At 32.7% G+C, this 26,219-nt stretch overlaps 1 protein-coding gene across 3 annotated transcripts; it reads right to left on the bottom strand.

The window, feature by feature from the left end:
* Positions 1 to 26,049, bottom strand: LOC144850914 (amine oxidase [flavin-containing]-like). 3 transcript variants are annotated; one of them, XM_078708426.1, is made up of 17 exons: positions 25,857 to 26,049; positions 22,431 to 22,525; positions 20,797 to 20,891; positions 20,298 to 20,435; positions 19,026 to 19,130; positions 18,269 to 18,464; positions 17,545 to 17,643; positions 17,244 to 17,335; positions 16,822 to 16,905; positions 16,368 to 16,443; positions 15,548 to 15,635; positions 15,178 to 15,231; positions 14,996 to 15,053; positions 13,717 to 13,814; positions 5,955 to 6,066; positions 2,435 to 2,497; positions 1 to 1,556 (listed from the first exon to the last, which is right to left on the bottom strand). In XM_078708426.1, the coding sequence occupies exons 2-17, from the start codon at positions 22,480 to 22,482 to the stop codon at positions 1,401 to 1,403; spliced, it is 1,566 nt and encodes a 521-aa protein (XP_078564552.1). In that variant the 5' UTR covers positions 22,483 to 22,525; positions 25,857 to 26,049; the 3' UTR covers positions 1 to 1,400. The 3 variants fall into 3 exon arrangements, with proteins under 3 accessions (XP_078564552.1, XP_078564555.1, XP_078564554.1); XM_078708429.1 differs by having other exon boundaries at positions 25,861 to 26,049; XM_078708428.1 differs by having other exon boundaries at positions 25,905 to 26,049.
* Between the last annotated feature and the right edge of the window lie 170 nt (positions 26,050 to 26,219).

Genomic DNA, 26,219 nt, shown 5'->3' with positions numbered 1-26,219 from the left:
TTCATATTTAGTAACATAAAAGTACATTTAATATGCCTGACAAATATATTTGTGTCGGGAAATCAAATAGTTCAATGTTTTTCCCAAAAACGTAAATCGTTCCATTGTCCTCCCAAAACCTGAACAGGGCTATTTTTGTTATCAATACCATTTTATTATTGCAAAGTTTCACACATAACTACATTTAATAGGCCCAATGTTATACATTCAACACGTCACAAACGACAAGTTATACATAGGCTCATTAAAAATACTTTAAAACACACGACATAGAGCAATTACATTTTTAAAAGGGTTTACCCAAACGATAGCTAGCCAATAAAAATATCACGAAATTGTATTTGTAATTCACAAAAATGTTCACAAAAATATTAAGGCTAAAATCGGAATGAGGTTTCGACTCATCCATTATGAGGGTTATTCTATATCACAGTAATAAACAAATAATATTCAAGACAAAATAGCACAATTCAATATTCGGTACAAATTGCAATAGCTTCTTCCACCTGTGGAACTATGTCTATCCAAAGCAGTCTAGTTGATTACTTTGGTCTATCTTGAACACAAGATTAATGGTTTGGACATTTTTTAGCATTTAGATACTACAAAATCAACAGTATAAGTACAAGGCATCTAGCGGTAAGTTTTGCATCTAAACCAGATAAATATAATATAATCATGCAGGAATCTAATTGCTCCATGGTATAATGTCTCTATGATCCAACTACAAGAAATCAAGTACATAGTACAAGGCATCTGGCGGTAAGTTTTGCATCTATACCAGATAAATATAATATAATCATGCAGGAATCTAATTGCTCCATGGTATAATGTCTCTATGATCTAACTACAAGAAATCGAGTACACAGTACAAGGCATCTGGCGGTAAGTTTTGCATCTAAACCAGATAAATATAATATAATCATGCAGGAATCTAATTGCTCCGTGGTATAATGTCTCTATGATCTAACTACAAGAAATCGAGTACACAGTACGAGGCATCTGGCGGTAAGTTTTGCATCTTTACCAGATAAATATAATATAATCATGCAGGAATCTAATTGCTCCATGGTATAATGTCTCCATGATCTAACTACAAGAAATCGAGTACACAGTACAAGGCATCTGGCGGTAAGTTTTGCATCTAAACCAGATAAATATATAATAGTCATGCAGGAATCTGATTGTATAATGACTCTATGATCTAACTAAAAGATAAAATGTTGTATAGATAATATCAATCTTACGACATATGCATTAGGTATCTGTTAAAATTACTGTATTATCACATACTCAATATACCAAGTTCGATTTCGAATATATTTTATATAGTATATTTAAGTAAGCCTATCACGCATACCCGACTCCTACTTCACTCAAAGAGAAATGATCTCTATGCTTTATCTAAGAGCATCAATTATCTTGTCTCTGTAAATATACGCAAGTATACCAGCCGTAGCCACGGAAGTTGTAGCAGTACAAAACTTCAGAAAACCAGGAATAGATGGAATCATGTTCTCTATGACACTTGTTTCAAAAGGTAAAGCTGGAATCTCCTGAAAAAAATAAATCCACTTTACCGTACCATACCCACCTGTTTACCGTACCATACCCAACTGTTTCAATAAGGGCTCACCTCTTCCCTATCCACTTTACCGTACCATACCCACCTGTTTTACTAAAGGCTCACCTCTTCCCTATGGACTTCTATTTCTCAATGTGCACATATACATTTAGTTTTAATAACTATTTTTTTTTAAAATAAATCTTCAAAAATTCTATGTATTTCAATTTTAATGTATTTTTAAAAAATTATAAATTGAAAAATGATAAATCTATAGATAGATATACAAGGTGAAATGGAAATATAAAAAAAAACAAAAAAAAATGAAGCAGAAACAATAATTTATATTTGAAAGAAATATATTTATTGGAATGAAATATACTACAATGATAATAAACATATTAAAGATTATGATAATGATTATGTACCATAATAATGAATGGAAATAAAATAGGTGAGTGAATCTCTCATGCAATATGAAAGAGTGTTTTTAATCAAACAAAATCTGTATTTATTTCAATTACCCCCTCTATGTGGGTATAACACAGCTTAGTATTATAAGCGTTACCTCTCCTTTGCCGTGTCATAGCTCACACATCTTTGTGCCGTTTATGCTCCCTCCACTATAGGGAAGAAGGTGCCATGAACTGCTGCTAATAGCATCTTAACAGCTGTTTGATGATAATTAACAACTAACAATGATGTCATTCATTCCCTAAGGAACTGCACTGTCCTCAATAAAATCTTGTTTATTTTGAATTTTGTGATCTAAATTTGAATTGAAGTAATTTGCATATTCCCCTCCCCGGCCAATTGTATGATATTTATTAAGTCATGTTTTATATTAACAAATAAAAAATTAAATCTAACCTTTGACTCCGGTTCATCTACCCATATTTGGTCAGCTTTTATCTTACCAACAGCATGTAAGATCTATGAAATACAAATTATTAAAAATGTTTAAATTATATGGAGAGTGGGTGTTAGGTTGGGTGGTAGTCAGAGGAAAGGGATAAAGTTAAGGAGAGTGTGATGTGTGGGATGTGTGGGATATGTGGAACCAAGGAGAGGGACCAGAGTGGGGAAGATGAAAGTAGATTAGAGTATAGTGGGGTTATTCAAAGCAGAGAAGAATGGGAGGAGTTATAACAGAGGTGTGTGGGAGGTGGAGCCAAGGAAAATGGAAGGAGTTAGAGCAGGGAGTGGGAGGAGTTAAAGCAGAGAGTGCGATAAGTCAGGGCCAAGGAACGTATGTATAGTTATAGCAGAGGAATGTGGCAGATAGAGGCAAGGAGTGTGGGAGGAGATATAGTGGAGTGTGGGAGGTGGAGCCTAGGATCGAGAGTGGGAGGAGGGATAGTGGAGTGTGGGAGGTGGAGCCGAGGATCGAGAGTGGGAGGAGGTATAGTGGAGTGTGGGAGGTGGAGCTGAGGATTGAGAGTGGGAGGAGGGATAGTGGAGTGTGGGAGGTGGAGCCGAGGATCGAGAGTGGGAGGAGGTATAGTGGAGTGTGGGAGGTGGAGCCGAGGATCGAGAGTGGGAGGAGGTAGAGCAGAGAGTGGGAGGAGTTATAGCTGAGGAGTGTGGGATGTAGAGCCAAGGAAAGTAGGATGAGGTAGAGCAGAGAGTAGGGAGAGTTAGCAGAGGAGAATTAGAGGTGGGGCCAAGATGAGCGAGAGGAGTATCTGTGCCACATTCAATCTATCATGAAAAATAACCACCTATCATATGAACAAATAAAATCCTTCACAGTATACCACAGTAACCTATTAAAATGTACACACTTGTGTCAGGATTTACACTACAATAACAACAGTCTTTGTATTGTCATGATCATAAAGCATTTTAACAATACACCGAAGACACAAAGGAGAAATTTAAATTCAATTAATGATTATTAAAGTTTCATAACCACCTCCCTACCTCCACCTGTTAATGAGTGTATGTGAAAGAGAGTCTCTTACATTTAGGAAAGACGCCAACCTCTGATTGACACCAATTAAGTTTATATGGCTGCCGGTGTTTTTACTAAGCAAATACAATGTATTGTTTGACATACACTATCAAAGTATATGTGAAAAAAAGTGATATGCCCAATATTACCATATTTGGGCATACCACTTCCATATTTGGTACAGTAGAGCCCCTATTAAGGGACACCTTTTAAGACCCAACAAAACTAGAACTTTTAGAAAGCATTTTGTTCATAAGACGACCACAAGAAACATAAAACATTCAGGTGCTCCCTGTGGTTTTGTAAGCAGCTTTGTTTTCTAAGTATGTGGCAATACCTTGCTTATTTTTAAATGCAATATGGAAGCTCATAAAAAACCTCAATAGAATGTCAAATAGACAAAATAGAAAAAACATCAAACATGCTGGTGTGTGAATTGGAACCACTTACGGGCTGGCAAAATATGTCTAGTTTTTAAGAAATTTAGAAATTCTGAAATCTTGAATGTCTTTTTGATGCTTAAAAGAGTTTGGGATTTTTTCCAGGAAAGTGGTTTTGGTAGCATTTTCAGTTTTCAGATAGTCTGGTATTGGGAGAGTTGATTTTGGTTTAGTTTCTACCTAAAATAAAATCTTTTGATTTTTAACTTGCTCTAATTTTTTTCTTAAAATATAATGTACCTTAGATAAAATGGGAAATATGTAATATTTAGTTGGAATGATTTAGAAGTCTTTATAAGACATAATTCATTTATTGAAAAGTTTGACATGGAAAAAAAACATTTTTACAAAGTTTTACTAAAATGAAACGTTGAATGTTTTCTTCGAATTTCAAATTTTTTTTTATGTGTCTGCGAAAAGTAATTAATAAAAACACTAGAGTAGCATCAGACTGTTAAAAGTACAAAGAAGCAGCTGAGAAAGGGACGATACGAAACTGGATTCATTAGTAAAACAGATGGCGCCATCTTAAACAGCTGGATTTGTAAAAGGGAGGAGTTTCACGCAACAACGCACATGTCATACACTTACAAGACTGATAACCAATTACAGATTAACTAGAGATTACCAACACATCAATTAAGAAACTTATGGAGTTGGCACACAAATATAATGTTTATAAGAACCCAGGCTTGTTTTTAAATTTACTTATTACTATCAGAATAATGAAAGTGTCTATTTCCAACAATACCTAATTGTTGACTATGCTTAATAAGCATTTTTATTTATTTCTTTTATTTCATTTACTATCATTGAATTTATTCATTTTTTTATTTAATAAAGAGAGGCCTCCTGCCCTTATACAATATTCATTCAATAATATTCATTTTTGGACATGCAGAAATGTCTTTTCTTAAATGTTTTAACTAAATATTTATATGCAAAAAACTGAATTCATTGTAAATTATTTGTAACAAAAATATTTTTAAGCTTATGTACATTGGGTATATATTGTTTTGTATTGATGGCTAGTAGGACTCTGGGGCGGGTACCTTTCATAGTATACTGTATTGTATTGTGAAACAAGCCCACTCACAGCAATACCCCCAGTTAATTAATATAAATTATATCAGTACTATACAAGAATCAAAGAATAAAAATATTAGAGTTATATATAATTTATTGAAAAAAAAAATTTGTAGAATTTGGAAAATAGAGAATTTGGAAAATGGAGAATTTGAATAACTTTCAATCTAAATTTAATTTTCAAGTAAATATTTATTTTTTAATTTATCAATATGTTTTGTAGAAAAAAGAAATACAAACAATTTGGTAAATATACAATATGAATAATTAAGTAAAAAAAAAAAACAATAACATAATACAAAGAATAACAATGCTTTTTCAAAATCTTAATTACTTTTCAGCACTTGGGGCGTACAATCAAAACCACACTTGATAATAAAAGCCATTCTACACAACAACAAGGAAATAATATACACACATGAGGCTTACGAAAGCTTACGAAAACGATGTTCGCGTGCAGTACGCACACTCAAGCCTCATGGGATATCTATGTCAGGGAATCCGAAAGATGTTAAAGTTTATGACATCCACAGTGGGCCGTGTGTGTACTTGGCGGTGACGGTCAGACTCGTTGAAACTTTGTTTAATCTTTGCCACACTTTTGAGACATGATTGATCCCTGTGTAAATCCTTATATACTTTTGCTCAATTACACAATACAAATGGATTTTCTTTTACCATCAAATCATGATAACTTCCTTGATTCGTATCAAGCACGCTGCCTTTGGATTATGCATTTCCTACCGTCTAAACAAATAAACAGTTTTAGTATCCTTCCCATGTGAAAAACAAAAACTGTTATTTGTGGTTTTTGTCAATCTATAAATTTACATGGATATAAACTGGCTTTCCACCCTTTTCAGGGAAAACAAATTGAAGTAGCAAAAATATTTTTCATTTAAAAATTTACCTCACGAGCTGCACGTTCACCTGCTTGAACAGCGCCCTCCATGTAGCCTGACCATGCAGTGGCTGTTTCTGTTCCAGCAAAATATACCCTATCAACAGGCTTGTGTAAAACCCTGAAGAATAAAATGAAATCCATTATTTAGCATGGATCTTGAGAATTTAAAAAATGACAAAATACAAAATGCACAAACATAAAGAAAAAAGCAATGTGGGTTTCATAATGTCTACATTTTTTTTATTAAAGAAATAATTTGCATTATTTTGTGTATGAGATACTAGTTTCTAAGATGTTTGGTATTTGGTATTTATATATGTCCTCCCAGATCAGCACACCGGGAGACGATCCCCTACTCTTTGCGAATAATGTATCAAGTTCTGTAACATTCACTATGTACACAGGAACAACTGCTTTACATATTAGGTAAACTAGACTTTATTTGGAAAAACGGAAACAAATTAATTCACTTTAAATTCACACCACCAGTGAAAAAGCACTATAAAGTATTGTTGTATTAATTAAAATAAATTTTTAAATATTAATATTACTTTATGAAAAAAAAACACAGAAAAACGGTGACGTGAGCATGGTCATGATTAAACATTACTATCATATTTTATTATTTTTATATTATTAGACATAAGACATTCATATTTATATAAAAATACTTTATATTATCAGAGGGGCTGATGAAGGAATTTATCAGAATATTGGTAAGTCTTTATACTGACAAAACTCATTACAAACGTGAGGAGCGTATATGCACCTGTGTCTGTCCCTTTGAAGTTCTTTTGTAATTGCTGATATAACTTTTAATTATACAACTCAAAACAGCACAATCAATATTTTTATCTAAGAAATCACCTTTTATTAATAAAGCTACAGCTTAATTATTGTATACATCTTCATATGCCACTACGATCTGAACAAAAGCGGCTAATCTAGGCTATCTTACATCTGGGGGTAAATTTGGTTACCCCTGGGGAGTAAAGACAGGATATCATAGTGTAGCATCACCCCCTAGGGTATCATCATTGATATAATCATTATTTAACAATGCCTATATATTTTTCCAATACTGTCCTGTCAATTACTTGACCCCATAAACTGACCTACTTCTACATAGGGACCTGTTTTATTGCTCTAGCTTTTATTAAATTATTATATTTAGGTTTTCTGTGCATGATTTTGTTAACATTGCTAATACGATATTGGTAACACATTGTCAATATATATACTGGAAATTAATAGGTCAATTTATCTTGGTTCTTAATGGTTTGATATACTACATTTGGTTTTGATGCTTCCTTGTGACTTGTGACAAACTAGTTGGACAAAAAAAGTGTGATGTGCCCAAATATGGTTGTGATATGTCTAAAAATGGGAGTGATATGACATCATCATGTCCATATATGGGCACATCACCTTTTTTTTTGTTACATAAAGTTTGATAGTGTAGACAGAGCTTTATTCTAAAGCTTTCCATCCAGCACCCATCAAAGAAACCTCTGGGTATCTAAAAGTACTGTTTTCTCCACCCACACTTTCCTTTTTTTTTTTTTTTTTTTTTTCACTATATTTAATGTTTGATTCCAATTATTATTATTATTATTATTATTATTCCATGTTTAATATTTGATTCCAATTATTAGACTTCTCTCTAGATTCCTCCTCGAACCCCATCTCCCCTACCCCCTTTATAACCGTACAATTGGTGTTCAAACATTGCCCCATTTCTAATAAATCTATATAAAATGATATTTAATTTTTACCAGTAAAAACAGGCAATATAATTGCAACAATAAAACCATATTCTTAAAAAAAATATATACATGAGGTGAGGTTATGACATTGGTGAGCCAGTTCATTGACGTCACTACAGTTTTATTATAGTCTCAATGTTTTTTTTTTATTATCGCTTGGCTTGTATTTTGTATGATCTATTTTGTTTTGTGTATAAAAAATCTATAAAAAAAGAAAACTTACATATGCTTAGTTTGGAGTAAGTGTGATTTAAAGTGTTTTAATATAACTAATACATTATTAATAAAGTCATGGTTGCAACCAGGGCATTTAAACTGGTAAACAACTGAACTTTGACATTTGTTAGGAATAGTGTCCTTAATGTTAGTGATGTAGGACATTTTCTTATTCTTCCATAGATTATTATTATCATAACTAATTTTGTACAAAAAAAGATAAATAAACAGATAAATAGTTTTTTTACAAAATATACAAATATTAAAACAATATGCATTAATCACTAAATTTGAAATTGAAGCTGCAGTACTGTTTTAGCTATGAGAATATTCTTGGTGGTGATGATGGAGAGAGGATCTTATCCTGGGCCCTGGGATTGGTAAGTTCACATATAAAGCATCAAGCTACAGTGCCACTATTATGCAGAGCTACCAGAATCTTTCAACACTTCATTATAAACATATTGAATCTTGGCAGCTTATGTAGCTAACACCACTTGATCTGAACATGACCATATAAGGGTACACGAAAATCCCGTTTAGCTTCAAAACACCAAATAAACATCAAGTTTCTCCTGATTAAACGATGATGATAATAAAGGTGGCAATCCACCTCATGAGACTACCAATCAGCAATGAGCTAAAAATCGGTTTCCATGGTGATGTGATACAATGCGATAGATGGTTTATTTTGATGGCATAGGTTAAAATGACCCGACCTTTGCCACCTGAAAAACCTCAATAAATTATGAATGTGATAACAATGGCCAAAATCACAGTCCATTAGTAGATGGGGACGAAATAAGAATGTACAAACCTTGACCTTTTGTCTGTAGTTCAACATCGACCGGCATCATAGGTGTTTTTTCGTTGTATATTTACTTAAAGTAATAAATCTTTAATTTACACCATCTGTCAAGGGGCTAATCAGTACATTAAACAACTACATGCTTTGCAATTCATAAATGATGCAAGAAAACTAATTTTAAAATCAATAAATTAATTTAGCAACACATAAATTAAATTCTCGTGCCCACTATGGAATCTCTTTGTGTAGTTAAAGATGTAATGTATATAAATGTAGTGAGCATTATAACAGTTATAAAACATACTGTAAAATTTATGGTAATTATATTTTCTCATTTTATAAATGTTATTATTATATTGTACTAGTTAAAGATGTATTGTCCCCCTGAAAATTTTAAAAAAAATGTTTTTTGTTGAATATGCCATTTTAATGTCACATAATAATTATCCACTTTGACCAAAAATTGGATCGGAAAAAAAAAGTATTTACCTAAAAAACTGTAATTTAAAGCAAAAAATGGTCAAATTGGCTGCCAGCCAATGGTTTTTGGTGAAATTTAACCATTTATTTTGTCATTTTATAAGTGAAAACATTATTTTTTTTCATTTTTTTTTCTACGGAAGTGATTAACTTTATTAAAACTACAAAATAACATGTTCAAAGTCTGATTTAATTAATTTTCATTTTTCATGTTTTTGGGGGACAATACATCTTTAATCCAGAAAGGCAAATTCAACTAAAAATTGAGAGAAGAACAGCTAAGTTAAATCAATTGATTCCAGGGTCCTCTTTTAATTGTAGTTATAGTTGTTGCATCCTGAATCTTGTGTGTAAATCTATTTCTTGTTTGCCTCACTTATTATGAATGTCAATGTCACAATATATTTGATTGATTTTCACAATTGGGAAAGGTATTGGACACAATGTACAGTAGAAACCCTTACCTCCCCTATTCAAGGGACATCTCTATTCAGGGGACACATTCCTGTGAAACCAATGAGGGTAAATATGTTTTAACACTATGGCCAACCTCTATTCAGGGGACACCAATATCAAAGGAGAAACTTTGTTGGTCTCAAAGGTGACCTCGAATTATAGAGGTTCCATTGTATATGGATAACTTTTTAGCTAGAAAAAAAGGACAATGACAAATTTTTGTAATAGTTAAAATCAACCTAAATGTAAAATGTTTTTTTAGTAACTTTTGTTTCTTATGTACTGTTTGTTCTATGGATATGAAGTCTGAAATAAATAGAAATGAATTAATGTGATGTGCCCATATATGGACACAATGATTTCATAACACTTCACTTTTTTTTGTCAAACTAGTTTGATAGTGTAGGCAGAGCATTATAATATGCATATCGTCTCGAATGAATGAATAAGACAGATAAAAATGCAAAAACTAATATGAACAGTTTGATGATTGATCTTCCCGAGTTGAATGTACAATACTGTACTTAAAATGCATCATGAGAATTCAGATTTTTCACTTGCTAATGTGACTGACCTAAAAACTATAGATAGATAGTTGTAATAAAACAGAAGCATTTCTCTAACGACCTACGTGTATTATCTTAAATGCTAAAATTGATTCTGATAATGAGAGGTAAACAATGTCATTGACGCCATTAGGAGAGACACTTGTTAAAAGGTACTGATAGCGCAGGGTGACATGTTTATGTAGAGCATGGTAATGACTTGGATTGGGGTGAAGAAGATAAGGCTGTTACAATTGGTGTGAGGCTTAATTACTTAAGGAGGTGGTATTCTATGTGAAAAAATATCTGATTATCATTATACTTTATCTTTTCTAAATCTGGTCTATATCTCACTAAACTACTAGGCTTTCCATTTGTAACCCTTAACCTGCATTTTATAGGCAACTTTCACCAACAAATCATTGGTTACCCTTTTTGATCTGACGAAGATTCTAAATTTGTGAGAGTTTCTGCTTTTCATGGAGTCTGATTTTGAGAGAGTTGAATGTTCATTATTAGCATATGTCTGGCGGAATCCAAATAACCTCTACTCTTTTTTGTATTTTTTTCTAATCGGTTCCAATACACACATTTCGACACCACCTTCTGTAGGGATGATCCAAAAATTGTGGGACAGTTTCATGCTCTCCTAGTAGCCTATATCATCGACTGGCAGATCACACTAATAAATGTAATCAAATAGTGTTGACAAGAAATAGATCACTGTCTATCAAATAGGCACTTAAGATTTACAACAATAATAACTAACAATTAGACAGGTGAACACAACAACATGTAAACATACAGGTGTTGGCAAGAGTGACAAACATGTCAACACTACAGTACTATTAGGCAGATGACGTTTGCAAACAAATTTGACAAAGTCCCCACAGTACTTTGCAGCTGAAGAGAAGAGATCTCTGTTAAAAACTAAGAATCCCTCTTTGGGGACACCACTATGGAACACATCTATTAAGGAAACACCCTTCAAATAAAACCAGTTTCTCATTATTAGTTGATTGTTTCTGGTTGGTTGTGTAAATCTCTGTCTACACTATCAAACTAGTTTGCCAAAAAAGTGTGATGTGGTCAATGTTATGCTTAAATATGGTAGTGATATGACTTCACCATGTCCATATATGGGCACATCACATTTTTTGTTGTCACATAAAGTTTGATAGTGTAGACAGAGCTTAATGACCACCATTATCCACATAAAGTAAGCATGTCACCTTCTGAGGTAAAGTCAAATTGAAATCGCGATTGTGCTACAGCTAAAAATCAAGACCGGAATTAATTGTGGTGTTTGAAACTGTTTTTAAAATCATTTTTTTGCAAGTTTTTTGTGTTTGCGTGTGTGTGTGTGTGAACCCATTTCTGCAGACAAGAAAATAACATTTTAAAAACTGTATTTCCCTGCTGAATAGAAAAAGTAAAAATCAACCTATATATTTGGGCCACCACAGACGTAAGGAAACCAAAATATAAACAGAAGATAAGAACTCAATGTCATCAGGAACTAATGAATGGAAAACATGAAAAACAGAATGATTAAGATAAGGTAACAGGAAAACTATAAAATATAACGTTTAATTCACTCGAATAGTTTAGATACGGAAACAATAAAACCAGACGGTGTGAGTAAAATGCGGCGCCGCAGCCAGAATGAGGCAGACGAGGCGCTCACCTCATCTGAAATTTTCAGTTTTCACCACCCAAATCCCAAGCACAGCTTGTCGTATTTTATGTTATTCATTATATTTAAAACATCTTTGCCTTGTCTGTTGTTAGCTCGCTACAGCCTTGAAATGAATCTAAATTAAAGCTTCACATTTTTTAACAGCGAGAAAAAGATATATATGATATATATATATACCAATGAAACTAAAAAATATAGAGAAAATAGATACAACCCTCACCTAATCAAATTAAAAAGAGTACATAGAAATACATTTCTTAAAAATTGTATTGTATTGTTTTATACATTACTCATAATTCCTGTGAATTTGCAATTTTTTAAAAACTAGATAATGTATTGTTTTATGGGTCGAAATCTATCGTTACATGAGAGCTCCTCCTCTATCCTTCTCTGGGAATTAAACAACAAATGAAACCTGCTTGTCCTACAATATTAATGTTTTATGACTAAATTGAGAAAGAGAAAAAAAACATTATGACCCTTAAATTATGAAATTTCAACATATAATAGTTGTAGCTTTGTAATGAAATGATGAACAAATTGAATAATGTGTAAATCAACATAAAAATTCAATTGTACTAATGTTACAATAGTATCAGTAAAATGTATTGTTGATTTTCAAATACAGTAATAATATAAATAGTAACAATTGAGTGTTGAGAAAGCGAAGATTTAGTGACAATATATAAGTAGAATGTATTCTGCCTTTGTAACAGTGTGAGAATAATAACTAAAGAAAACAAAGAAAAATAAAAGCCAAGGTCAGGGATAGATATTAATATCATAAACACATGCTTAATATCAACTAAAAAACTCCAATACAATGACCCTGATTGGAAATTAAATTAAGAAGATAAAAAAGGGCGACCCGCTTTTCTTTAAGACGCTTTTTCAGATAAAAACTGATTGGCAGGAGTTATGTTTGTTTAGCCAATCATAACAATATGATTTAATTGTACTAACTGTTGTGTCTCATGTCATTGTTTTAATAACTTGGTAAACACATTTCATGGTCAGCTCCTCCCACTCTTCTTAACGCTAGAGGGCAGTAGACATCTTTTGGAAAAGGTGTCAAATTTGTATTTCTTGTTTTATTATATTCAATACATATATATATATATATAATAAGGGCTAGTGTTGCCCGAAAGTTCTGCTAACTTTTCTGGCTGTTTTACTTTATCGTTTTGATTTAGCTTTTCTCTTTTTTTTGTATCTCCATTGAGATCCAGCCACTGATACCCACAGCATTGTCATTTTTTTAGTATTTTGCTTTTGGATGTATATATAATATATAATACATATTCAGTTTGGTTTTGATATTTTAAAGCAAGTGTATACATTGGATTAGCTTAGGTTAAAAAAAAAATTACGAGCACGGAAGGTATGCATAGCAGACTATGAGAAAAGCGTTGTGGGGCTGTAGCTTAGTGGTTAACATGCTTGCCTTTCATTCTAAAGGTCCAGGGTTTAATCTTGACCTAGTGCCGAGGTGTTGTAACTCTTTCAACTCCACTCCCTAAGCCTCATATGAAAGTTTATAAGCACAAAAAATAAATTTTAAAATAGTTCATCCATCCTGTAATTGGCGAGTTATCTCGCTGTTGGATGCGGTATTAAAGAAAAAGAAAATAAAACAAAAATAAAAAAATGTAATTTTCTGTTTCACTTTTGCGAAGACATTCCGAAACAGAATCTGTGGCATATGGATGGTGGCGTTCATCTTACATAAGTCCTAGGCAAAAAGTTTTATCTAATAACAAATAAAGTATTTAAAACAAAAGATCAAAGATATTCTTACTTTCCGTATGAAGTTAGAACCCCTGGTGGCGTGGCACCCATGTAACAGCCTCCTGAAAACTCCTCCTCCATCCAGTTATGTTCAATGTAATCTACAGGCTATAAAAAAACATTTCAAATCATAAACTCTAATACAAATCTGTACAAGATTTCAAAAGTTTAAAATATAATTATGTTCTTACCACTATATTGTTGTGGTGTCCCTTGAATAGAGGTATATCCCAAAGGAGGAGTCCTACTGTATTTGTTGAAAGAGTGTGGGAGGGTGTTATACTAACTACAGTAGAAGCCTTTCATTGGGGGACACCCCTATTAAGGGGACACTTTCCTACGACATGAACGAGGGGAAATATATGTTTTAACTCTACAACCAACCCTTATACAGGAGACACCTCTATTAAAGGGACACTTTCCCATGACATGAACGAGGGGGAATATATGTTTTAACTCTACAACCAACCCTTATTCAGGAGACACCTCTATTAAGGGGACACTTTCCCATGACATGAACGAGGGGAAATATATGTTTTACTCTAAAACCAACACTTATTCAGGGGACACCTCTATTAAGGGGACACCTTTTTGGTCTGGACGGTGTCCCCTTAATAGAGGTTCTACTATATATACATACTAAATAACTTAAGAATGTTCTGTTCTTAAGTACCACTATTACTCATTACTTGCAATTAATCAATCATTGGATATGCAGTTTTAAACAAGTGTAATTTTAGGGTTGTCTTGAATGGTGCTTCTGTAGTTACACACAGGAGTGGGTTGAAAGAGTGTGGGGTGGTGGTGGTCTTGTGTAAAGTATTTTCTTTCCATTATTCTGGCACTAACTAAACAAAACTGAATTTTGAATGATTTTGTAGGTAGGACCAGTCAAGTTGATCTGATAGGCTGTGCAAACCTAACACTGTTATTCATTACATATCGTTTAGGCAATACAAGTCCATTCATATACCCTTTTCACATATGCATAAACTGTTACAACGTGTGACAAGTTGTAACCAGGTTTGATCTACACGCTTTCACACACGTATACGCAAACCATTAGAAATCTTGGGAGAAACAGTTGCGTACAATTTGATTGCTATGATTGGTCAGTTAATACCAGGGAAATACATGCGTACGCAGTAACAATTCGGGACATCTCGGTACAAAAACAGGCCTCTCGTCGGTGTGTCTCACAAGGGACCTCTGTGAAATCACACTATGCAAACCTGTTTACAAGTTGTTACATTTTGCAAGTGTGAAAGGGTAATAGTCAATGTACTTACGTGTAAGGCTTTCTCAGAATTGAACGCTTTACAGTAATACTGAGCAACTCTTTCTTTTCTATAATAGCAAACAAAAAAATAGTCAAAGATATTCAATTTCAATTCAACATATTTCATACATGTATTTATTCAATTTTTCTGGATATAAAAAACATCATAGGTTAAATATATGAATTACATACCTTTCATCTTTAGTTAAATGACAAACCTCTCTGGCCCGTTCACCATTGATAAATCTGTATGTAGGAAGAACACAAACAAACTATGAAATTCTTTAATCTGTATCACTTTATATAATCTGTATGTTTTGGTATTTCATCATATAGATACTGTAATTAAATACCTGTATCGCTCTTTATAATCTGTATATGTTTTGCTATAGGAGAATTGATTGATTAACTGTATTTGTCACTATTTGTATTGTAATTTTTTGTTAATTGTTTTTGTAATGTACTATTGAAATGAAAGATTGAAAAAAATCAATGAAATTTTAAAGAAAAAACATGTGTGTCAATGTTACTTAAAATGTTTGCATGACCTGGGGTCACTTACCCCATAATAGCTGGGTATGACCCATCTGGTTTTGTATCATCTTGTGTACCACCAACAATGTCATCAGAAAGAGCAATACCACAATAATCTGAAATTATAATAATAATAATATCCTGGATTTATAAAGCACCAAATGTTGTGAAACTGCTAAGCGCTGTACATATTATTACCCCGGTACAGAAACATACTCCCATGCATGCTAGCCAGGGTAAAGTTGTGTCTTGACCTTACCAGGCACCGATATTTGTTTTTGTGAGTTGTGGAAACGTCACAAAATAAACATGAATATTCATTAGTCCTATCCATAAAGGTGTAACGTAAGAATTGAGCAACTACAATTCGCTAACGTAAACTCTTTCCATCGAGCCGTCTGTGTAGTCTAATGGTTTAAACAATGGACTTTGCATGTCAATATATGGGGTCGAATCCCATGAGCACAACTTACTTTATAGTGATATTATTAGGGTTAGAAGTTATATTTTCACATAAGGAGCCCTCAATTTATGTTCGGGAAAAAACATTGCTAGCATGCATCTAGAGAGGCATACGTAAGGATACACACAATGCGACAAGCGTTGGAATCAAACCCACACTCTCACAATCAGTAGTACAACGTCCCTCTCCAATTTTCTTCTCCACTAAAGATTCCTGTTCATTCATTTGTCCACAATTAAAGGTGCTGAGATGGACTAGAACAAGAATGAACCCGGTTTTAAACCCACAAGCTTGAGCTCCTAAGTCCTTATAGAAGAAGACTTATCCTACCATCAGAACTATGGTCGAGGAGTGCCTACAATTTTGAACATGGATATCAACTTACCAAGATTTCTCCACCATGTTGTGTCATAGTACATTATTGTCTTGATACATGAACCCATTGGCATTCTTTGAATTAACTGCACAATAGAAGAATATAGAAAGTGAAAAGTTAAAAATTTGAGATGTTATACAGATTTATGGTAATCATTATGGGACCTAATAGATTGATGTTTATGTTATAAGTATAGTCTTTGCACAACTTTTGTGATCACCCACAGGGGTTGTTAGTTTAAAGATTACAGAGGTCCAAACTTGAAAAATTAAATATCGGAAAACTTTATAAAGCATGGTCAAACGATAGAGGGCACTATTATAACAATTCTATAGTAAACAATGAATGTGCCAGGTGTTTTCTTGCGTTTTTCCATGTGCATTATGGAAAATAAGTCACCAATTTGACCTTTTCAGATATTGCGCCTTGCTTTTGTTAATGGTAATACAGTAGTATATCTCACCTGGTTTCTAAGTGCTGGTAATGGAGGGTTGAATGAGATCCTTCCAATTATTGCTTGGGGTACAGCACTGATTACATATGATGCCTACAAAACAAAAGATGATGTTATTAACTGTCTTACTCTTACTATAATTCACCAAATCTCTGCGTGTCTGTCTGGCTTTATTCAGAGACTAGGGGGGGCAAGGCCTTCAAAATTGGTGGGTGTGTGCAGCTCGGTATAAGAAAAAATGTTTGAAATGGCGTTTTGTTAGGTCATCAAGGTAAAAGATCAAGGTAAAATCTCAAAATTGTGGGGAGAGGTAGAGTTAATATTATCTATTTATGAAATGATATAGTAATATACTGTAACATTTTGTGCATTCGATTGGGGACTACCATTAAGTATAGATTTTTCTTTTTGAGCATTTATAACATACAAACCTGATATATTTCGCCAGATTCAACAGTAACCGTAATAATATCATCTTTTGATTGGTCAATCTTATTTACAGGATTTGATAAAAGAACACGATCTGAAAAAAAAAAATTATTTGTATAACATTAAAAATATTTGACTTATTTTAAAATAAAAGAATTATAATTTAAAATGTGTTTTAAATTTTTAAGCAATAATTTTAGGTTTTTAAGATGTTTTAAAATTATGTTATGCTAAAAATGATGCAGTGCAAAATGTTAATTATCCGTTTATTGAGTGTCTTGAGGTTAAAGTTCAAATACATACTGCCTAATCTTTCGGCAATCTTTAGACTAATTAGTTGTGATCCTCCAATCATTTTCCTTTCTTGTCCGCCGTTGGAAGTACTGATGAAGCGAAGAAGACCTGTAAGCAATAAAAATATATTACATTTTCCTTTCATCATATAACCTAGGGAAATGCACTTAATTGTTAGTTATTCATGCACAAAAAATGTTAGATTGTTTAGTAATTACAATATATGTTTGTTATTATGTAAAAAAAAATATTAATAAAATTAGTAAATAAATCTCAAGACTATTTGGTTACCAATACATTTATTGAGCAATACTATTGCAGCCAATGAACAAAAGGTGAAGAGACTTTAAATTCAATAGATATGCCTATATACTCTATACTCTAGTAAATAGGTGTCATAATGGCCAATAATGAATATGCATAGGTTATTCTCTAATAGTCTCGCAAAAAAAGTAGTTCATAATTTCATTTTAGCTGTTCAAAGGAAAAACCATGCTCCTAGCGTTACTCCTCTGGATCCACCCAAGGAGCCCTTTCTGATCAGTTACCAACTTTTATTACCTGATTTGGTATAATAAGAGGTCTTTGTGTAAACACTTTTATTGTTAATTCCTTTTCCATAACTTATTGATGACATTGTATATTATCTAATTTTCATGGAATAAAATTAGTTTTGATTGATTATTAATAACCCAGAACTACATTTTATATATATTATTAAATTAAGACAAACCTCCACCACATTTAATATACCAGAGAAAGTACAGAAATGACAGGTCCCTAGGCTCTGTTGCAAAGGCCAATCGTACAAACATCGTCGTCACTTCCTTAGTAAAGCTACACCAATAGTTTTTATCCATCCAATTCTCTACACTCTGACTGTCATATTCCAGTGCATGTGCACATTTCCATGGAGCCTCCAATGGAATCTGAAAAATATATAAATGAAAGCACTCAGAAACTGAGTGAAGTACTTGGCAAAATATATAAGGGAAAACTATATTCGGCAAGAGAGGGCTCACTACTTAATATTTCAATCCATGTTAAAAGAATACAGAGGGTGTGCTATTTAATATCTTATGATGAAATTTACAGGTAGGTCAGATTTTAATATAAGCTTTTGTGACCTGATCAATTTTTTTTAAGTGACTGTAAAACAAGTCAGAAATGTTACTGGAGGTACAGTATACTCTTGTGTGGACTAAAGAATCCAGTTTGTCTTTAGAAAGAGTAAGGCGTTACACTGGTGTTCTGGTTCATCTCAGTTTTCATTTTAGTTTTATTTCAACAATATTTTACAAGGGTGGTCCATCCAACCATCGAAACTGATCAGAGTGATCATTGTGAACTGACGTCTAGTGCTAGTTGGTGGCAGATGTACGACACAAAGGGGCCCTTAGGGGGAGATGAAACTTGTTGTCTACACCATGTTGTCAGTAATTCAGCCCAGTAGGCTATGAGTCACGAGTTATCCTCATACATTTACTTACCTCTTTTGCAAGTTCATCAAATAACCTCCAGTTACTGATGTAGTCCATGACCACAAACGGGTTGTGGATACTTGGCAGTGACCCTCGGAACGTCCGTACTTTATCCTGTAATACAAACATGAAAACAAAGTGAATTTTATTTCATAAATTGTTAAGAATAATTTGGAACTGGAGTATACAATTGCAAAAAGCTCTGTGTACACTATCAAACTAGTTTGACAAAACTGTGTCGTGCCCAAATATGGTAGTGATATGACATCATTATGTCCATATATGGGCACATTACATTTTTTTGTCACATAAATTTTGATAGTGTAGACAAGGCTTTAAGCAAAATAAAATTGTAAAAAATATATGCCTACGAATCAACTATGGTTGATACGATATGTTCAATTTGATTTTCACTTTTGGTAAAGTGGAACATCATAGTTCTTAAAGACACCTTCCCTACAATTTGTGACGTTTTGTAAAAATAATACATATATATTACTTTAAAAACATTAAACCATGTCATTCCTTGTCTTAAATGTACGTTTTATGGTAAATTATGATAAAAAGTGAGAAACAATGCACTACCTAAGTAGCTCGCGGCGATTGACCTCTCGTGGACGGTCCTAGGCTTAGTTTTGTAGGCCTAGCTGGTAAACATCGGTAACGTACGAACATCATACGCTAGCTATATACCTAGCCTGACGTTGTATAGTTGCTGCATTAATTGTCTTTCTATTTTTGCAAGACTCCGTTGATACAAATTGGGGAAAACCCGGTATTTTCGCTGAAAAGTTAGGAGTCGTCCATTTGTTTTGGCCTCACGATCGGTCGAAAAGTGGGTGAATTACAGAAGAAAAACAAAAATATCAATCCGCGCGCAATGCATTTTGGGATTTATAGCGGGCCGCTGTAATTATTAGAATCAACTTATTTTTCACATTTTTAACCGTTTAAAGACGAAACAAGTTATCGCAATAGGATCATAAAGTATTATATTTACATTAAATATAGTTTGTGATCTTAAATTAGATCTAAAAAACGTAGGGAAGGTGTCTTTAATTGTAAGAAAGAGCAACAGAGATCAGCATGAATCCACAATACAGGTACCATACTTAATATATACATGGATTTGGCTGATCACAGTTGACCCAGGTCAACTATATTCATCAGATAAAGCACATGGTCTGTTTAGGGTTGTCCAAGCGCATGGAATTACAGTATACAATACAGTACATTTTATCTAAATTAGAAATCGAAAAGTAAATTTGTTTAAAATTGTACCTTCAGCAGCAATATACTTTTTTCTTCTTCGTTTACCTTGTAGTTACCAACCCCAAGTTCTTTACCGAGACGTATGATTCTGTTCTGTGTCGGACCAATGTAGGACCCACCTACATCGACATACTTCGTTTTGGATTCCTGTCACAGATAAACAACAAGGTATAAAATAAGATCATTTTACCTGTGGTTAATTTTAAAGCAATAATCTAAACAAATAAATCAAGTGCTCAGAAACTAAGTGAAATACTTTGTAACATGCAGAGAGCAACAGAGGGTGCGCCATTTAATATTTTGAGTCATATTGTTGTGGACAGACGTATGAGCATCGTTTGGTAGCAAGCAATCAATACAAAGGCACCTAGGGGAGAAAAAAGTTCCTGTGGACAGTTCAACTCAGTTAGGCTGCAAGACACTGGTTTTTCCTCCACTGTTGTTGAAAATAAAGATAAAAAGCTTTTGTGATGTCATTATAATTTACTGAAATGTTAGGCCTGTATACCTTCAGGGTGTATGTACGACCTCCAACTCGATCTCTTGCTTCCAAAACCAGAACATCTAACCCTTGTTCATGAAGAAATTTGGCAGCAGCTAGGCCTAAGTATCAAAGAAAGAACAAACGTATACAGTTTTATATGTATTACACTGAATTTCTTGTTTTTTGTGTTGAAATGTTTGCATCATCAAATAGTTCTAGTTCATCTAGTCTAGTTCTATTAGTATAAATTTGACCAGACAGAATGGTAAAGATTATAGTTGATAGAACAATTTAATAATAATAATGTTCAATTGATATAGCGCAAAATGCAGGGCATCTCTAAGCGCTGAACAATTAACAGAAAATGTAAAAAGCACAAAATTAATTAATTGAAAGTGCAAAATAAAAAGGTGGGATTTGAGGATTTAATCAAGGCATGGGAACAGCATAAATTGGTCTTGTACATGTATGTTAAAAACTTCACTATTAAGTCACAAAAACTGTTTATTTCATGCTATCGCTGTAAAACATCATTTTTGTAGGATGGTGTCAAAGGAAGCTGCCATTAATGTACATTAACATCTACAATTACAGATTGGTAAATCGTTTTACCTAAAGGTTACAGGAAATTGAGAAGCAATGCAGGTGCATTTGAAAGTTTAATGACTTGTCCAGGGTAGTCCTTGGATATCATGAATGGCAAATTAAGTAAGAATTAATCATTATTTATAATTATAATGTGTAGTAGTGACATGTTGTTACACACAGAACATTGATGTAGAGAAATGTATGTTAAGCGATGTCTACACTATCAAACTTTTTACTAAAAAGTGTGATTGTGCCCAAATATGGTAGTGATATCCCCAAATATGTTGGTGATATGACATTGTCATGTCCATATATGGGCATATCACATTTTTGTGTCACATATAGGTTGTGTTTCCTCAGGCAAAAATTTAAAAAACGGGGTTAAACAGATTCCACTCGAGAAAAGTTAACCGATAATTATCTCATTTAAATCAGATAATCATCGGATAAATGCGATAATTTGTAACCTTTGACCTGAAGGATAAATTGTAGCATTGTGATTGGGCATCTGGTTGTTTGGTAATGACTGATCATGAGCACTTTATTGGTTAAAAAATTATAATTTTGTTTTGGCTACGGAAACATGGCTATAAAGTTTTATATTGTACTTGTAGCTTTAAGATTCTAATAAATGCTACATAGTTTGAATTGACCTAGACTGGTAACAGACAGTCGACAGTCGTAAACATTTTCAATGAATGATTGAATGAATGCACTGCTCTTAAAGGATTTATTTGTCCAATATATAAATTTTATTTTTGTACCAAATATACAAAACATTATATTTCCAAAACTAAAGTCTTTTTTCTAGGAGCTTAGTGGCTTTGAAAATGCAGAATTGAATTTCCATAACTTTCTAAAACCTGTACGAACTCTGTTAAAATTGAAGTGACAGATGTCAGAGTAGATTTTTGTTTAGAACTCTAAAAGCAATTTTCTTTTTCTTTTCATTATTATTTCATGATAAGTACAGTTATATATTTTTTCAATTTGTCACTGTTTGTTTACTGTAATATGGAGTAAGTGCAGAATCTGTTAATAATATATTATTAATTGTTAAAATTACTAACCACTTATGCCAGCTCCAATAACAATAACATCATGCTTTCCACTGTTCGACATATTTCACCGTTACCTGTGGTTACCTGTCTTTACCTGCTGAGATCTTTTGAAAAAGAAAAAAAATCAATAGTCATTAGAAACAAATTTCTCTTTCAAATAAATTCCAACTGATTATTCTAATCATTTTTTCATGATTAATTATTTTTGTATTATTTGTATTACTTATTTAGTAGTCATTGGATGTATTCAACTTTCGTTGTCAAAATAAAGATTCGTTGAGTACTTTTTGTATTCGAATGGTAAATTTTAAACCGTTTGTGCTCAACAGAGAGTGATTCGAATAGAAAACTTTGACAACGCAAGGTTTTCCGTTAAGAACAATTTGAACTCTCAAAATACTCTGTTAAATATGTACTCAACGGAAAAACCATACTCATCGGTAAAACTCCCAATCAAATACGACAATTGGTTAGAGCATGGAGCTATAAATAGCTATAAATAGCTCCATGGTTGGAGGTACACACCTCATTGGTGACAGTGGCTTTAGGCTGCTTTTGTGCTTTTCTGGCAGCTAGTGACTATGATTTTGTATTTTCTCTCTCTTGCGTTGTGTTTAATTTGTTGATTTGTTTATATTTTAACCATAGGAACGAATTAGTCAGTGCATGTAGACATAGGAGAAAGTTTCTATTAAGGTATCAGTAATTTAGATAATAGGAATTTGGTTAACAATAGACTGTCCAGGAAATAGAAATGTGTTGTACTTGCAGCATACTATTGTTCACATAAACAGTTTGCCTTACAACTTCATTATAGCTTTTTGTATTCATTTGTGACTATCATTCAGAGCCAAGCACCTGAAGATTGAGTTCATACTCATGAAACAGCCTGTAGTGCAATAAAATGTTCAGTTGGTAATTTACTAGCGTCTTTATCATTTATTTATATTTGGCTCTACATTTTGTATCGAGCACTTTCGCTTTCATGATCTGCGTTAAATTTACCACAAATTATATTTTAGCAATATGTATCTTTTGCCTGAATAAATAATAATAATAACATAGTGTATCTAATCTAGAAGAGCAAACACTACCTTCTTATTTGTGGCACATGTAAGGGAAACCAGACATAAGTCGAATTTTTCAAAATTTAGATTTTCACAAGTACTGAAACTACATAATCCAAGATTAAAATTGCTGAAAAAAATATCTTGATACCATGTCTACTTCCAGAGATATCTTAGTCTAAAGTTTCAGTGTTTTGAGAAAATTGCTTTTAAAGTTAAGTAAAGGAAATGACAAATACAAAAAAATAAACAGGGCGTATTGTTTTATTTCAATGAAACTTCGCACCTTCGTTAATTAACTATTGTTCTATTATTATGAAAAATGTTCATTAAAATCAACCCACTGCAACACTTTCAATTTAAGCATAAAATTAAAACAAGATAGGTTTTATGAAAATCATACTTAATTTACACCATCTTTTTAACCAACAAAGCACACAAAATGTTAAAATGTATTTATTTATTTGTCCCAAAATAGAAAAACACCAAGGTAATGTAAATAATTACTGTTTCAGCTATCATTTTCTGTGAAAATTAAAAAATGTAATTTTTTCAGTCTTTTATTGTTTTTGGCTGTCTCTATCACATGTGACTTATGTCCGATTTCGCTTGCATGTGCCACATTTGTAATGTCACATTTGACATTACACTGAAGTCTCAATGCACAAATAATTAATAAAAAGAAAAAAAAAACAATGAAAGACTTAAGATAGACCTGATGAGTGATACACAAAAGAATGCACACAGGTCTCTCCCTAAAGACCAATTCTGGGACATTTAATTTGTTAAAATCACTAATTATATTACTAATTGGTGGGACTCTTTATTAAATAGTCCATTTTTTTTTAGTTAGACATCATTATGAATTTAATCTATTAATGTAAATTTTCATTACAGTCAATTACAAACAATACTGATACAAAAATCACACAGGTCTCCCCTAAAGATCAATTTTAGGACTTATTAGATTTTATTATAACTAATGTGTTACTAATTGGCAAGACTCTAAGATAGTGAACATTTGCGATTTGTTTAGAAATTAGACATCATATTATAATATAATGTAAATTAGAATTTTCTAATATAGAAGTCTGAAATCTCCAGTAGGCCTAGTAATGGAAAAATCTTGGAAATCAGTAAATTGCTCTAACTGTAGACTTAATAGTAAAATATTGATTTTTCTTTTTTCCATTCCATTTTGTCTAGCTCATAAGGCTTGATTAAATATCTAAATTGAAATCAAACATGCAGTGTAGCTGTCACATTATTACAGAAATACAACTTAATTTGTTTGCTTGAACTGTATAGTATGTATGCAAGTAGCTTGCAGGATTGGTTAAAGCTAAAAAATAACATACAAATATTACATGTTGGCAAACTAAAGCATCCTGTGCCTGTTGTGTTTGTATATATAAAAGTATCTCTTCGGAGATGCCGCTTTGTAAATAAAATACTGAAAGATGAAGATGTATCAATGTTGTTAAAGAGTCGCTATTCAAACGAGTTTGAACAATACCATGGAAGCCCCAATGGTCTAATGGTTAGGACATCTGCATACCAACCAGAAGGTTCTGGGTTCTGGGGGACTTTTACTTATTTTTACAGATTTCCTCATCTTATCATTTCAAAATTAATGAATACATTTTCAGTATATCACCGGGCGGTTTAGAATTTATTCTATGCCTGTGTAATTGTGTTTATAATATATATATCTATCATAACCATTAATTCATAGATTGGTATTTAAAATACACAAACTTGCAAAGGTTAACAAATCCGTCAATATTATTGATCAGTTGCTGATGGCTGGCCATCTGTGTTTATTTGCATAATCCTTGTAAAATAATTACTCACTATCCTTGAATTTATTAGTAAATTAGAGGGTTGGAAAATGTTGAAATAAAACCTTTTTCTTGATGTAATTCAGCATTCAAGTCGAAACTTATGGTGACATCGTCTGGATTATCTATTTAAGTTATCTCGACACACCCTCACAACCCTCCACCCCACCCCCACCACCAACTAATTAAAAAAAACTGGATCCACCAGTTTTGATTAAGTTTTGAATTAAAGTTTATAAATTTATAATACAAAAATCTGATATTACCCAAAAACAGACAAAATATTAAATCTGTTATTTTATTAGGCCCCCGTATTAGGCATAATGGCAAAATCTATCTATCCGTCCGTCGAAGCACATGATGATGTGATGATGCCCTGAGGCTAATCCACTTTCTATCTTATCACTTTTATCAGCGTATGGATGGTACTACTCCAACTACTTACTACACTACGCACTACAGTTTTATTACACCAACCAACCAAGCAGTAATTTCTTTCTTGTCAAAATGCAATTTATAAAACATACTTACTACAGCTACATTCAATTAAACACAACAAATGAATAATACAATACCGTTATCTTATCACGACAGAAGACGATATCAGGAGTGGTATGTTTAAAAATCAACAAACTCTATTATTTATATGACCCTTTTCCCAGGTACTTTGACCTTTATTCAAATGAGGTTGCAAACAGCTTCGCAAAACGAATGTCAATAATTTACGGAATATAAATACAAAAATAACTGTTATTTAGCTAAGGCACATTCATTGAAGTACGAATAAAACGTTTTACTATATCAAGATTGATACTATGATTGTTATTTACTAAACAAACGAACATTTAGGCCTACAACAAACAGGTTTTGATTTGTCTTTATAGAGATCT

Source organism: Antedon bifida, chromosome 8 (assembly GCF_963402885.1).
Source record: "Antedon bifida chromosome 8, ecAntBifi1.1, whole genome shotgun sequence".
Classification (NCBI taxonomy): Eukaryota; Metazoa; Echinodermata; class Crinoidea; order Comatulida; family Antedonidae; genus Antedon; species Antedon bifida.
The sequence above is the reverse complement of the archived record's forward strand: the minus strand, read 5'-3'. Positions and strand labels throughout refer to the sequence as shown.

Excerpts from the sequence above, each read along its gene's own strand:
- LOC144850914 (XM_078708426.1), bottom strand. The coding sequence starts at position 22,482 with ATGTCGAACAGTGGAAAGCATGATGTTATTGTTATTGGAGCTGGCATA. Across the intron at positions 2,498-5,954 it reads GTGAACGTGCAGCTCGTGAG|ATCTTACATGCTGTTGGTAA; the intron begins GTAAATTTTTAA and ends TGTATTTCATAG. Across the intron at positions 1,557-2,434 it reads TAGATGAACCGGAGTCAAAG|GAGATTCCAGCTTTACCTTT; the intron begins GTTAGATTTAAT and ends TATTTTTTTCAG.